General features: G+C 31.9%; 1 protein-coding gene across 10 annotated transcripts in view; it reads left to right on the top strand.

Moving 5' to 3' along the window:
• The first annotated feature begins 647 nt into the window (after nucleotides 1–647).
• Nucleotides 648–17123, top strand: part of LOC126883082 (zinc finger protein 585B-like) — a 121754-nt gene continuing 105278 nt past the window's right edge. For 2 of the 10 annotated variants that reach the window (XR_007697497.1, XM_050648351.1), the window contains exons 1-2: nucleotides 648–1193; nucleotides 8202–8249. Coding sequence is in view for 7 of the 10 variants with exons in the window: in XM_050648351.1 (XP_050504308.1) it covers nucleotides 851–1193; nucleotides 8202–8249 (391 nt within the window). In the remaining 3 variants the exon portion in view is untranslated. The remainder of the gene's footprint in view (nucleotides 1194–8201; nucleotides 8250–17123) is intronic. The other 8 variants (XM_050648543.1, XM_050648433.1, XM_050648476.1 and 5 more) reach the window with 8 other exon arrangements.

Raw genomic sequence — 17123 nt, forward strand, 5'->3', positions numbered from 1 at the left:
AATTACACAGAGCAAAGTGGTGGATCGGGATTTAGACAGAATCTCATTGGCAATTCCATGATTCCATCATAGAGTTATATATTAGCATAGAGAGAGTGTCATTCAGAGCGAAGTGACGACACCATCTTTTTTAATTTGGATTAGTGCTGTTTCACTCTTACGCATAGTAAAGCTGCTACAGTTGTCCTCCTCTTCCGTGCCTATAATCACACTGAATGTCATCATAGATTTTCTATACAATGTTCTAGAAAGAGATGCAGCAAACCAGTCCATGAGATCCTTGTCGTCAGGAAGCGCGGAAGGTAGGCTCCCTCTATACTCTATGTTAATAGGTTTGTTCCAACACGACCAAGAACCGTCAGATTACCGTTTCGTTACTAGATAATTAACGTTCCATGGGTTCCATGGGAACGAAATAATACGTTCCATGGTACTGCGCAGGACGGTGATCGTTACATGTACGGTTCTCAGTCGTGTTGGAACAAACCTAATATATACCTCTATGGATTCCATCCGTGTTGACTGTTGACAGTTCATAGGGCTTTTCATCGATTGTCATTTGTTTCGAGCTTCTGTCATATGTTGAATAATCTGTGTATAATATTAATATACACGGATTATACGACATATGACAGAAGCTCGAAACAATTTACTGTGAATGAAAAGCCCTATTGTTGTGAAAAGCATTGGTTCAAAGTAACAGGTATTATTATTATTATTAGTTATATTATCGCTTTTTTTATCAAAAGCCAAAAATATGCGATTATAATTATTTTAACTCCAGTCTGTTAAACAAGCATAAGCATACATATTTATGTAATAAGCCAAAAAAATTTATGGAGATGTTGCTATGATGCCAAAAATTATTAAAATGGAAGATGATGATATGGATGATATTTTTGATGAAGAAGTTGAAAAATCAATGGAAATAAAAGCACTTCTGCCAATAAAACAAGAAACACCATTTTATCCTGAAGACACTGCATTATCTATTAATATTTCTCACACTAATGAAAACATCTTAGATATAAAATCAGAAAAGGTATATGAAGAAATCATTGACAACTTTGAAATCAAGTTGGAAGAAGTGGATGAGCTTAAAATTGAGCCTGCAGATAATAAGCAAATATGGCGTAATAAAAACATAAAATCACAGAAAAAGAAATACTATATTTGTGTGATATGTCAAAAAAGTAAGTAGTAAAATTACATGTAGTTTATTTAAATTAGATATGGCTTTTTTCTTTTGAACTTTTATTTACAATCAATTTCTACATGAGAGTTTTAAGTAAATGTGAATGAGTTTGTAAGCATGGTGGCATCGAATGTTGCTTCGCCTGATACCTAGGTTTATTTCATTGTTGTAATAAATCTTGTGGTCATAATATTTGATGGAGTCCGTTCTGATAGAGATGTTCAATTAGTTCGTTGTTGTGGTTTCTTGTTTGACTTTCATGGTTGGTCACTGCCTGCTGTATTTCATCTCTTCGGTACAAAGGGAATTATCAGATCATTGTGAATAGTGAGATTACCTGACATACCAGGATGCGCCAATAATTGATCTAAGGACTTTCGATTGAAATCGCTGTATGTTTGTGATGTGTGTTAATTTAGCTCATCACAGAGATGGATACCGATTTGGATGTGTTTATTCCATGTTAGGCTTATACAGAGAGCACGTAAAGGTTGGAATAAATTAATTTTCTCTAGAATGGACAATTTTGGAAAAAAATCCCGAAACAGGTAAATTTTTATTTTTAAATTACGACTTTTTGGCATACATCTGGGCGTGATGACGTCATCAATGATTTTTTTAAATAGGAATATATATGCCAAAAAGTCGCAATTTAAAAATAAAAACTGACCTGTTTTGGAATTGTTTTGCAAAATCGTCCATTCTCGAGAAAATGAATTTATTCCAACCTTTACGTGCTCACTGTATAGCCCAGATCTGATTTAAATCCAAGTATAACATTTAAATGATACTTTAAAACATCGCATTCAGAAAAGAAATCCTTTTCCTATGATACAGGGGGGCTAAGGATGGCAGCACAAAAAATTTCATTCCACATGCAATATGAAATATTTTTGTCTGTGAGTATATATTACAAAACTTGTAATCAATTCAAGCCCTTCTGACATCTTCCTTTACTCTATCAAACCATCTTTGTCTGGGTTGTCCTTTCCTTCTTTTGTTGATTGGGCCCTTGATATGAAAGTAAACTATTCCTCTTCTTTGTTGCTCTGTATATATGAGCATCATGTGCTTTGACCTTTCCTGGTTTATTTCTAGGTCAAAATATCCTCCTCCTCCTTTCTCCTCCTCCTCTGTCCATTATCCTTCGTAAGGATGTGGTGACGTTATGGTATTTGACGAATGGTTGCTATCCATTCTTCTCTCTCCTGGACGCGGTGTGCTGCCTCAGACAGAGAGTAACCGGTGGCGCATTTTATTTGGTCTGACCATGGGAGTGGCGATCTTTCTCGAGTTCTTTTACCCTCTACCTTGCCTTTAACCACTAACCTCTCCATGCCTTCTCTTCGTCTGGTAATGTGTCCAAAGTACCTCAATATATTTTGGTTGATGATGGTGGTAAGCCTAGTGTTGATGTCGAGTTCTGATAATATTGAGATATTTGTGCCATGTGCTGTCCAGGGTATGCGCATCATTCTACGATATACCCACATTTCAAAGGCCATTATACGTCGTGAGTCGGATTTTTTAATGGTCCAAGTTTCTGAATTTCGAATTTCACCCGTTTCTAATCGTTTTATAATATCTCTTAATTCTTTTCTTGTTTTTATTAGAATATTTAGATAGTCGGCAAAGGCCAGACAATGAAATTCATTGTTGAAGATGGATCAAGTTGTTTTAACCCGGTGATTTCTGTTATTGATTCTAGTACTAAATTAAAAAGCACTGTGGATAACAGGTCTCCTTGTCTATGACTGTTGACTTCAAATTCATTTGGTGAAAATCTTCTTCATACTACATTATTTTGTGTGCAATTCAGAGTAATTCTTACTAACCTAACCAGTTTTGCAGGTATGCTCAAGGAGCTCAGTGCTTTATACATTTAATTCCTTCTTATTCTATCATACACTTGTTTCAAATCTATGAACAATGCATGAAGGGTTACCTTATGTTTATAGCCGGTAGTCTGGAGTTCTTTTAGTGTAAAAATCTGATCTGTCACTGACCTATTAAGTCTAAAACCAGCTTGATACTCACCTACCTAATTTATCTTCAGCAAATCTGTTGAGTTTCTCTCTTAGCACCCTGGACCTCAATTTTTGACCCTTCGCTTCGTTATCAAACTTATTTGCTTCGTATCTGTTTAGTGTACAGATAGCAAATGATCGATAACGAAATGAAGGGTCAAAAATCAAGGTCCTGGCTAATACTTTGTAACAAGTTTCCAACAGAACAACACCTCTGCAATTTTCACATGCCAATCTATCCCCCTTTTCAGGCATAATAAAGTTTTGGTCCAATCTTTGAGTATATTTTCCTCTTCCCATATCCTCTTGATACATGATCTAAGAGCTAGCAACGTTTTCGAGAAAGTATTTTAAGGCAGCTGATTCTTTAATATATTATTCCCTATGCTTCCTGGAACACTGTACCGGCCATCGGGCTGCTGATACAGGTTGCGTTCATTACTGCGCAGTACAACTGTACAGGTAAATGCAAAATCAGGGTGATTGATTAGTGTGAAAAAGCTTAGTAGATCCGCTATAATAATAGATAACAATAACAGTTAATAACAAAAATTGTAGCCAACTTTGAGCTTCTCATTATAAAATTAGTTAGAATTTTACAGGGTGTTCGATAACATAGTGGCAGACCAAACTTATGTTTTTTTAAATGGAACATCCTATATTTTATTTTATATTCGAAATCTTCTTAACTTATCCATCACAAAAATTTAAAGGTTTGTTATGTTATACAGGGTATTTACAAAGTTATAGCCAATGTTCTATGAAAATCGTAATAAGTTCAGCTCCCTGTTTAAATAAAAATAAGCACAACAGCAATGGTACATTGATGCCATATCTTTTTTTGTTGATTGTCAAAAGAACCCTGCAGAAACCTTATGGGAAATGGTACACGACAATTAGACCAAAATCATTAGACTGAAAGCAGTAGACTGAACTCATTAGACCGAAAAGCACTTTACCGAAACCTCACTAGACCGAACAGCATTTAGACCGAAATGGTACATAAATTAAAAAAGACTGGCAGTAAATTATGCTAAGATTTTGTATATCTGTCTTTTTTTTATTGTGTTTTTTTTTGTATTATTTTATAGGCTGTGTACAGTACAGTACTGTACTGTATAGTCTGATATGAAATAATTTTCATCCGTTAAACAAATTAGTGAAGGTAAAAATAAACTAAGGGTAGAGTGACGTTAACACCATTTTAACTATGTATTTTTTATGGGAAATAAGCCACGATTTTACTAAAAAATGACTTTATTAACGTTTCGAAGCCATATTTATTATATAAACCATATTATAAGCTTATTTCCCATAAAAAATACATAATTATAAAAATGCCACAAGGAAATAGCTTCAGAACAACACCATTTTAACTATTTCTACAGTATTTCTCATGATCATCTTTCAGTGTGTCACAGTTTTTCGATTTCTTTCTAACGCATTAAATTGTATGTGGCGAAAAAAGGCACGTCAGTGATTACATTTCGTCGGTGACATTTTTATAACATTTATTCTAGTTATTCTAGTTGTCGATAGATGGCGCCATAATAAAAAAATATTTTTTTTTTAATTAGATAGTAATATTACAAATATAATCTGTATAATTTATAAGACTATACAAATCAAAGAAAATACCATTTTATAAATGCAAGAAACACATTTGATTTGTTTTTATTCCAAATTGAAAATAAAATGTGACAACTGTCAGATTTAACTAAAATGTCATGTTAGAATAAATGTCATAAATGTGTATTATCACGGACTTACCCTTTTTCCTATCATTTGTTATGCACTGAAAAATGATCATGAAAAGGACAATAATAAGCATCCAAATGACATTTAGTTGTAATTAAATTTGTCTTATCTCTTTTACTGCTACAAGTAAAAAGAAATTAAGGGTAAATTTTATTTGCTTCTAATTTGAATTTCATGATTATGACAACAACCATTATGGATAAAGGGTGAAGGGAGGTTGATGTTACCCTTACTCAGAGTACAATTCTTTTTGAGCACCCTGTATTATGTAGCTAATGCTTTTCGGTCTAGTGAGAGTTCGGTAAAGTGCTTTTCGGTCTAATGAGTTCGGTCTACTGCTTTCGGTCTCTGTCAAATGCTCTGAAACTTTTGATTTTGGTAGTCTTTGATGTGTAGAACAAAAGACTCAGTGGGCGCGTAGCTCCAAAAAATCATGGTTTAAAGATATAAGCCTCTGAAGTTATAGGTACAGTGAGAACGTTTGATTCGGAATAAATTAATTTTCTCGAGAATGGGCGACTCTCGAGATAAATTACGAATCAGGTCGATTTTTATTTTTAAATTATAATTTTTTGGAATATATATCATACTAGTGACGTCATCCATCTGGGCATGATGAAGCAATCGATGATTTTTTAATAAGAATAGAGGTTGTGTGATAGCTCATTTGAAAGGTTATTCAATTCTCTATTCACTAATATAATTATTTATACAAAGTACCAAATTTTTTTTAATTAAATTAATTGAGACAAAAAGAAGAATGTATAAGTATAATTTATTTAATTCGAAATACATTTTACTGCTGTCAGAAAACAGAAAAAATGTTAATTTGAAAAATAAACATTGCTTTTCGCTTAAATTAAATGTTCAAACTGCTAAGAGGCAGGTGGGTGGCAGCTTTAATATTTAATTTAACCGAGAAATAATATTTATTTATCAAATAAATAATAATTAAATAAATAAATTATAAAGTATATAAATAAATTATATACATTCTTCTTTTTGTCTCAAATAACATCCCTGGCATTTCTGGTGCCATTCTTAGGCACCCTGTATAAATAATTATGTTAATGTATATATTAGTGAATAGAGAATTGAATAACATTTTAAATGAGCTATCACCCGACCCCTATTCTTATTTAAAAAAATCATCGATTGCGTCATCACGCTCAGATGGATGACGTCACTAGTATGAGATATATGCCAAAAAATTATAATTAAAAAATAAAAATCGATCTGATTCGTAATTTATATCCAGAGTCACCCATTCTCGAGCAAATGAATTTAATTTAACTCAAACGTCCTCACTGTACTTATAACTTCAGAGGCTTATTAGCGGTGTGCAAGTACTTGGAAAGGGAAACGAGAAACGACCGTGCGCGAGTCGCGGAGAAATATTGCAACTATCTTAAATAATTCATATTGTCAATTGAAATTGTCAAATTGACGTATATTTCATACCTTCTGTCATTGACGCAGAAAAATTATATATTGCTCCACAATATTGATATGATATGCAATTATTATATAAAGGTAAATTTAATTAATTGTATTTTGCTTGCAGTACTGCATTTTAATAACTGATTTTATTTACTACATGCAATTGTTTACATTTGCTAAACATAACCTGCATCTTATTGTTTCTTCTTATTATTTTTTTGGACTATGGTCTTGACAATTATCCAGCAACCAGGACTAATATAATTGGCCAATATAATTAAAAGTGCGAATAAAAGTACAGAGCGTAGAAATAGAGGTCGCTTTGCCGAACTTGCACGGTCCCAATATCTTAAAACCATGATTTTTTGGAGCTACGCGCCCGTTGCGTCTTTTGTTATACACATCAAGGACTACCAGAACCCAAAGTTTCAGAGCATTTGACAGAGAGCCAGTTCCCATAAGGTTTCTACGGGGTCCTTTATAAAAATGGTTGATATTGCTAATTTTCTTTATATCGAATACAGGGCGAGTCAAAACGCAAGTACATTATTTTCTCAGTAATTTTAAATAGAACACCCTAATTAATAACTTACTCTGAAAAATGAAAATATCTCGAAAACTAACAAATTTAGACATTTGTACAAAAATTATAGTATGGTAATGGTACTTTTCGATAGTGATATAAAATACAGGGTGTTCCATTTAAAATTTCCGAGAAAAGAATGTACTTGCATTTTGATTCACCCATAATTCGATATAAAACAAATTAGCAATATCAGCAATTCTTAAAAATTTGTACAATCAGCAAAAAAATGGCACCAAGAAACCATTGCTGTTGTGCTTATTTTTATTGACACAGGGTGCTGAACTTGTTACGATTTTCGTAGAAATTGGTTATACCTTTGTAAAAGCCCTATACTTATAACATATCAAACCTTTATATTTTTGTGATGATGATAAAGTTTGGTCTGTCTAATTTTTGTTATTGACTTTTATTGCTATCTCTTACTATAGCGGATCTACTGAGCTTTATCACACTAACCAATCACCCTGTATATTGAATTCAAAATTATTTTAGGACGAAAAATTTGTTGTCATTATTAAACCACAGAAATGTAAACCACAATTATAATTCATATTTCTAATAATGTTTAAAAAGTAATGACAAAAAATGTATCATCTTAAAATAATTTTAAATTCGATATATTTAGGTACCTGTACAAGTGTGCTGCGCAGTAATGAACGCAACCTGTATCAGTAGCCAGATGGCCGGTCCGGTGTTCCAGGAAGCATAAGGAATAATATATTAAAAAACCAGTTGTCTTAAAATACTTGTTTTTCCGATGTTGGAAGCTCTAGCTCTTGGTCCAAAATCCTTTTTTGTAGTTCTTCTAATAACTCTAAAACTGGCCTGATACGTAGTTTATCTTCAGCAAATCTGTTGAATCTTTATCGTGGCATCCTGACTAATACCTTGTAACACATATCCACCTCATATATCCATACATGTAACACCTCTGTAATTTTCACATGCCAATCTATCCCCCTTTTCATATAGGGGGCACAATAAAGCTTTGGTCCAATCTTTGGGCGTATTTTCTTCTTCCCATGTACTCTTGATGAGGGTATAGTATGCATCCTTTTTGTAGTTCTTCCCCTCCATTCTTTAGAATTTCTGCAGTTGAACTGTTTTCGGATATATATTAAACTTTTCAGCAAGGTAATTTTTACATTTCAAAACCCATTCTTTGACATACTCTTAAACAATTTTGTAATTTTAGAATTTTCATCTGCAAGAAGAAGAAATAATCATCTACGTATACATTTTGGTAAGTTTGCTAAACATCTAACCATTCATGCTAATGATACATAAATGATTTGAAATCAAGAATTATTTCTATTTTTTCTAAATTTGCCATTATTGGTTGACAATTAATAATTTCCAATAAAAGATGGAAAACGCATTAAGTTGTGAGGTAAAAAAAATGAAACTTGTGGAGGTGGGAGATTTAGCGATAAAAACCTATAACTTTACATTCTACTTATTGTTTCCCACCTTTAGACGTATCGGACGAGTTTGGCAACTGTGACGTTTTAGTTGACATACTCCTCTGATTCGTCTAAAGGTGGGAAACAATAAATAGAATGTAAATTTATAGGTTTTTATCGCTAAATCTGCCACCTTCACTAGTTTCATTTCTTTTTATCTCACAACTTAAAATGTTTTCCATCTTTTGCGTTATTTTACCGGTTATTAGCGCGCTCATCGCTGTTTATACAACGGTGCAATATCACAAGAAAATAAACAAAATATAAAACTGCGGAAAGGGGTTAAGCAAGGAGATTGTATCTGACCCAAGCTCTTTACTTCAGACCTAGAACTTCAAATTTCTCTTCTTCTTCTTTTTGTGTAGACATGACTGTCTGTTTTCAATGTGCCTCCAGTAAGTTGTCATTTCATAGTTTTCGTGGTCTTCCCACTGAACGTCTTCGTATTAGGGAACCTTCTCTCGCCGTCCTTACTACTCTATATTTGTTGTCATTCGGCTTATGTGGTTGTTCCATTCTACTCTTCTGTTTTTCACCCAGTTATTAATGTTGTCCACCTTGCATCTCCTTCGTATATCTGCACGTCTAACTCTATCCCATAGTGTCTTACCATCAATTTTTCGAAGTGTTTTCATCTATGCTGTTTCTAGCATTATTGTTGTCCTTTCTGTATCAAGTCGTGTTTCTGCCGCGTATGTCATTATTGATATGATGACTGTTTTTTAAATTCTGCCTTTCACCTCTTTTCCGATATTTTTATATCTCCATATTAGGCCAATCAAGTTAGGTTTTTTCTAGACATAACGGAAAAGACGAGGTTTGACAGTTGAAATGTGTAGTATGAGATATTACAAAAAGACTACCATCTTGGGATTCATCAATTTTTTAGTGGAACAATTTTTAAATAAACAATCAAAACGTCAAACTTAGTTTTGTGCTCATAACTTAAAAACTTGTTTATTTAGAGATTTGACGTTCACAGGTAACTTTTTTAGAATAAAAAGATACATCGAATGAGATACGCTAAATGAAAATCGGTTAATAAACAAAAAAGTTATTGCAAAACAGACGACAAAATCATTGTTTTTTAATATTGTTAATAACAATTTTATTGTTTATTAGAATATGTTTAAATACAGTGGAACCTCGATAAGTCGGATTAATCGGGACCGCGGCCGATCCGGGTTATCGAAAATCCGGGTTAACCAGAGAATATGGTAAAAATTGATAAAATACTGTGTACTTACAGATAAACTTCATTATAATTGCAAAAACATGAAATACATATGCACAGTACATCTAAATTACGTACAGTTGTATACAGTATTATTTATTTCTTGGTAAAAAACTCAGTCAAAGTGAAAAAATGTTTGTTTGTCTGATGAAAATCGGTCCGGGTTAGCCGGACTTCCGGGTTATCGGAGGCCGACTTATCGGGGTTACACTGTATACCTAAACTTGAGGGCATTATGGTGTTTGAATGGTGTGCAAAAAATGGTCCAGATCTGTTTAATAGTTTTCGCAAAATTGAATTTGTTTATAAATTTTTTTGAAAAACGAGCTAATTTCTGAGGCTGGTTCAGTTAATATAGCTGAATGTATCTCAATAATCCGGAGCTCATTTCCTTCGTTAAGATATATACTAATAGCCTATGAAAAAAAAAGTAAAAAAAAATTACATATACGTACACAAAATTATTTGTTAATAAATAGCAGTTTTTAAGCTTATAAACAATTACAATAATTTCGTAGAAATTAGATCAAATTAAATGGCAATAAAAAATACGGAAAGCTGGTTAAAATACACAACTTCTAAAAAAAATTTTAGGTCGTACGACCCTTGGGGTCTGAGATAGCCCCTTTTTTTGAAAAAATCACTGTTACGTTAATTAACAACACTAAGATCTGAAATTAACCAATATTTTATAAGAAAAGTCAAAGTTTTTAACAAAGTTTTTAGCAAGAAAAAATGTTAAAAATTGTTTAAACAGTAGTGTTATAAACAAAAAGTATTTTGCGTTCCGACTAAAGTAAAAAATAGCGGGCGTAGTCGACTGACTGAATAGTGGGCGCGGTTGGCGACCGGCAGCAACTCCTAAAATTACGTTATACCGACCACAAAAATCAACTTTAAAGTGAATAACAAATTTTCATCATTCCTTACGTTTTCGAGGTCTCCGAATCCGAATATGGAGTTTATTTTTTTCTAGAATTAGTGGAACATGTTCAAAAATCAAATTTTATGCCAAAATGCGATAAATCAATTTTGATGATTTTTCAATTTTAACTCACTGTATTTTTGGTCGCTGTAAATATTTCCTTTTGAAAATTTTACTGTGTTATCTTTGAAGCATTTAGATAACAATGAGATTTGTCCAAAATGATTAAACACATTAAAAGAGAAGTTGTTAATTTTTAAACATTTTGTCGTCAGATTTCGTTAGTTTCATGCTCACTTAAAAAAGTTGAGTGACAAACTTTTTAGTTTATAATTTTAACTAACACAGAAATAAAATATAATTCATGAAGAAGTTTTCCAAAAAAAATTTAATTTAAAATATGCAATAGGGAAAATGTTATGTGACTTTATAGACGAGCGGCACACTGGTACACCCCAAAAAAGCTTATTTCTCGAGATACTGATACTAATTTTGGTAATAGGTACTTTATATTTTTGATGGTGCTGAAAACGAAAATTAGGGTTGTTTTGAATTTTACGTGGGTTGTTTTGAATATTATCAAAATTGCAACTTTACCTTATAAATAAAAATCACGTTTTTTGCCTTTAACTTGCTACAACTCAGTTCCATTGTAATATTTTTTTCTGAAATTTTTATAGTATTTATTTCTCACCATTCTGAAGACAATGGGACCTGCTTCAATATTTCTGTCTTGCTACAAAGAAAGTTATAAATTGTTTGAAGTAAAAGGTGCAGATTCTTGAATTGCAAAGTTTAATCGCAAAAGTTGAGTGACAAAATTTGAAATTTAGCTGTTTAATTAATTTTATGTTAAAATCTAGAGTACAGAGAACAAAATGTTTTATAGAAAAAAGGTGGTGTAACTTTTAATTTTAAGAAAAACGTGATTTCATTTTTTTTTTATTTTTAGGGTAAAATTTCGATTTTGACAATGTTTCCCCATCTAAAATTCAAAATAAAACTCATTTTCGTTTTCAGCACCATGAAAAACATAAAGTAAGACCAAAATTAGCCATTCACCACAGTGTGGTTGATATCTCGAGAAATGAGCGTTTTTTTTTTGGGGAGTACCACTCGTCTATAAGGTCGCGTAACTTTTTTTCTGTTGCATATTTTGACTTGAAATTTTCCAGAAAACTTCTTCAGGACCTATGTTTTAATGCTGCGTTGATTAAAATTATAAACTAAACAGTTTGTCACCCAACTTTTATAAGTTAACAGAAAACTAATGAAAAAATTGTTTAAACAAGTTTCCGGCCGCGGTAGCTCTTGGTACCATTTGGATTTGTTATAAGGAACTTTTTTTTGAGTAAGTTTGTGCAAAAAATAAGAATCGGAATAATTTACCTAACGGGGTCGACGATACAGCCTGGACTACACACGGATTCAAAATAGAGAATAAAAAATGGCCTATACCTACCAATCGGGTTCTACTGTACCAAGATTACTATTTTTTTATCTATGGTACCACATTAAAATAATAATGTTTATCTTATTTTCATTGCAAAATTATCCAAAACAAAGCAGCTAATGGGATGTATAAACCTTTTTTAAGTGGCCTTTTTATTGTCATTTTTTAAATTTATTTATTTAAAATATAATTTTACTAAATAAATGTGCAAGATAATAATATTCATAAAATGCTAGTTTCTACCAAAATATATAAATATAATATTAAGCTTCAAATCCGGTATACTGTCAATGTTAAAAATGGGCTGCAACGGTCTAGCGCTAGCGAATGGTAGTCCGCGAATTTATTCTCAATCGGCTACGCCCATTATTTTTTTTACTTTAGTCGCAACGCAAAATACTTTTTGTGTATAACACTACCGTTTTAACAATTTCATTTTTTCTTGCTAAAAACTTTGTTTTTTTCTTATAAAATATTGGTTAATTTCAGATCTTAGTGTTGTTAATTAACGTAACAGTGATTTTTTCAAAAAATGGGCATTTTTTCAAAACAACCCTAATTTTCGTTTTCAGCACCATCAAAAATATAAAGTATTACCAAAATTAGTATCAGTATCTCGAGAAATAAGCTTTTTTTGGGGTGTGCCAGTGTGCCGCTCGTTTATAAAGTCACATAACATTTTTCCTATTGCATATTTTAAATTAATTTTTTTTGGAAAACTTCTTCATGAATTATATTTTATTTCTGTGTTAGTTAAAATTATAAACTTAAAAGTTTGTCACTCAACTTTTTTAAGTAAGCATGAAACTAACGAAATCTGACGACAAAATGTTTAAAAATTAACAACTTCTCTTTTAATGTGTTTAATCATTTTGGACAAATCTCATTGTTATCTAAATGCTTCAAAGATAGCACAGTAAAATTTTCAAAAGGAAATATTTACAGCGACCAAAAATACAGTGAGTTAAAATTGAAAAATCATCAAAATTGATTTATCGCATTTTGGCATAAAATTTGATTTTTGAACATGTTCCACTAATTCTAGAAAAAAAATAAACTCCATATTCGGAGACCTCGAAAACATAAGGAATGATGAAAATTTGTTATTCACTTTAAAGTTGATTTTTGTGGTCGGTATAACGTAATTTTAGGAGTTGCTGCCGGTCGCCAACCGCGCCCACTATTCAGTCAGTCGACTACGCCCGCTATTTTTCACTTTAATTGGAACGCAAAATACTTTTTGTTTATAACACCACTGTTTAAACAATTTTTAACATTTTTTCTTGCTAAAAACTTTGTTAAAAACTTTGACTTTTCTTATAAAATATTGCTTAATTTCAGATCTTAGTGTTGTTAATTAACGTAACAGTGATTTTTTCAAAAAAAGGGGCTATCTCAGACCCCAAGGGTCGTACGACCTAAAATTTTTTTTTAGAAGTTGTGTATTTTAACCAGCTTTCCGTATTTTTTATTGCCATTTAATTTGATCAATTTCTACGAAATTATTATAATTGTTTATAAGCTTAAAAACTGCTATTTATTAACAAATAATTTTGTGTACGTATATGTAATTTTTTTTTTACTTTTTTTTTCATAAGCTATTAGTATACATCTTAACGAAGGAAATGAGCTCCGGATTATTGAGATACATTCAGCTATATTAACTGGACCAGCCTCAGAAATTAGCTCGTTTTTCAAAAAAATTTATAAACAAATTCAATTTTGCGAAAACTATTAAACAGATCTGGACCATTTTTTGCACACCATTCAAACACCATAATGCCCTCAAGTTTAGGTCTATTTAAACATATTCTAATAAACAATAAAATTGTTATTAACAATATTAAAAAACAATGATTTTGTTGTCTGTTTTGCAATAGCTTTTTTGTTTATTAACCGATTTTCATTTAGCGTATCTCATTCGATGTATCTTTTTATTCTAAAAAAGTTACCTGTGAACGTCAAATCTCTAAATAAACAAGTTTTTAAGTTATGAGCACAAAACTAAGTTTGACGTTTTGATTGTTTATTTAAAAATTGTTCCACTAAAAAATTGATGAATCCCAAGATGGTAGCCCTTTTGTAATATCTCATACTACACATTTCAACTGTCAAACCTCGTCTTTTCAATTATGTCGAAAAACGGCTTATTTTTTACTAACTTGATTGGTCTATATTGCTTCATTAAGGCAACCTGCGGCCCTTTTTGCTTTCTTCACCTGTACTTCCACTTTTATTTCGAGCTTTCCATAACTACAGTTGAGTCCGGGAATCTTTACCCGTGCGTCATCATTTAAAGGATACGAAATAAGTCGATGATAAGTCGGAAATTGAAATTTACTAAACGCAACAGCAAGTCACTTACTGTCACTTGCTGTTGAGTTTATTAGTTAACAGTAAGCAATTTTTGAAGTTATTCTTCTTTAGGCGCGATTGAGAGTAAAATTTCATAAATCTGCGCGCATGCGCACATAGACAGTATGTAGTTCCTTGCTAATCTTTCAAGGTAGGTAGGTATGTATGTATCTGTATCAGCGCAAATAAGTCATTAAAAGAATATATTAGTGTTTTTAGTAAATCCACGAGGAAAATAAACTTCCTGTAGCTGGCTGTATACCATAAATCACAAAAATACCAAGTTTTTTGTAAAAGGTATATATTAAAATACCCTAAATAAGGGTCACAATACAAAACGTTTTCGGATTAAGGAATCCATCATCAGTGTTTAAAAGCCCTAAAATTAAGTATAACCTAATTAAATGAGATAAAAGTTAAAATTGACAGAGGTTTTCAAGAAAAAGAGGCCATAATTACAAAATTTGCATGCCTGAGCCACCAAAATGTATAGGGTAAAAACCCTTTAAATGCAAATCAAAAAGTTATTTTACATATTTATATAAAATTCATCGGATGTTATAGATAAACCTGGATGTTACCCAGGGCAACACAGGACTCTCCCCACGTGGTTGGAACTTTTTTTGGAGAAAACCTCACATATTGGATTTCAATGGCCAACTGACAACTGAATTCAAGAGCAACCCAAAATGACATTAAGAACTGTCAATGTAACCTAGTTGTAATATTACTTCAGCCACAACGTTAAAGATTATTTTGAATGTTTTAAGATAAAAAACAGTATCAAATTTACAAATATTAAAAATAAAAGATGTTCACAAAATATGAAAAAATTTTCCCTTGAAATAATGCATTAATTAAGTATTCAAATAGGGAAATAAAATGTTTACGTTACAGGAAGTTATGCAGTCAACAATACCAATAGGTGTTGTATTAGTGGTATGAAATTATCAATACAATTAGACAAATAATGGTAAAGGCCTTATAGACCGGGCAGTATCGTCGCCCCCGCTAGCGCAATTATTCCGATTCGATATTTTTGCACAAACTTACTCAAAAAGAGGTCCTTATAACATATCCACAGGGTGCCGGGCGGTGCCGTGGTCGAAAAATTTTTTAAATATTTTTTTTTTACAAATTCACAAAAATAATTTTTTATTTCCAAAAATTTTTTTTAGATAATTTGGGTCATTCTGAGCAAAAAAGGTCTCTTGTCATTTTTCTCTAAAATTGACTGTTGTCGAGTTATACGCGATTAAAAATTTGAAAAATGCGAAAATGGCTATTTTCAAGGCTTCATAACTCGATCAAAAATGATTATTATGAAATTCAAAAAGTGACAAAATCAAGATTCAAATACCTTCTTCAACGTCTTGAAGAGATTTTTGTCATTATTTTATTACAAAGCTGTTATTTCTAGTTATTAACAATTAGCGGTATAGTCCAACTGTATCGTCGCCCCCGTTAGCGGAACTATTTCGATTAGATTTTTTTTGCACAAACTTACTCAAAAATAGGTCCTTATAACATATATCCACAGAGTGCCGGCCGGTGGTCGAAAAATTGTTTAAACAATTTTTAGACCACGGCACCGGCCGGCACCCTGTGGATATGTTATAATGACCTCTTTTTGAGTAAGTTTGTGCAAAAAAAATCTAATCGAAATAGTTCCGCTAACGGGGGGTGACGATACAGTTGGACTATAGCGCTAATTGTTAATAACTAAAAGTAACAGCTTTGTAATAAAATAATGCCAAAAATCTCTTCAAGACGTTGAAGAAGATATTTGAATCTTGATTTTGTCACTTTTTGAATTTCATAATAATAATTTTTAATCGAGTTGTGAATCCTTGAAAATGGCAATTTTCGCATTTTTCAAATTTTTAATCGCGTATAACTCGACAACAGTCAAGTTTAGAGAAAAATGACCAGAGACCTTTTTTACTCACAATGACCCAAATTATCTAAAAAAAATTGTCGGAAATGAAAAAATTATTTTTGTGAATTGGTTTAAAAAAAAATTGTTTAAAACATTTTCCGACCACGGCACCCTGTGGATATGTTATAAAGACCTCTTTTTGAGTAAGTTTGTGCAAACAAATCTAATCGAAATAGTTCCGCTAACGGGGGCGACGATACAGTTGGACTATACCGCTAATTGTTAATAACTAAAAATAACAGCTTTGTAATAAAATAATGACAAAAATCTCTTCAGGACGCTGAAGAAGGTATTTGAATCTTGATCTTGTCACTTTTTTAATTTCATAATAATAATTTTTAATCGAGTTATGAAGCCTTGAAAATGGCCATTTTCGCATTTTTCAAATTTTTAATCGCGTATAACTCGACAACAGTCAAGTTTAGAGAAAAATGACCAAAGACCTTTTTTACTCACAATGATCCAAATTATCTAAAAAAAAAATTGTGGGAAATGAAAAAATTATTTTTGTGAATTTGTTTAAAAAAAATTGTTTAAAAAATTTTTCGACCACGGCACCGCCCGTCACCCTGTGGATATGTTATAAAGACCTCTTTTTGAGTAAGTTTGTGCAAAAAAATCGAATCGAAATAGTTCCGCTAACGGGGGCGACGATACAGTTGGACTATACCGCTACTTGTTAACAACTAAAAATAACAGCTTTGTAATAAAATAGTGACAAAAATCTCTTCAGGACGTTGAAGAAGGT

Source organism: Diabrotica virgifera, chromosome 1, assembly GCF_917563875.1.
Source record: "Diabrotica virgifera virgifera chromosome 1, PGI_DIABVI_V3a".
Classification (NCBI taxonomy): Eukaryota; Metazoa; Arthropoda; class Insecta; order Coleoptera; family Chrysomelidae; genus Diabrotica; species Diabrotica virgifera.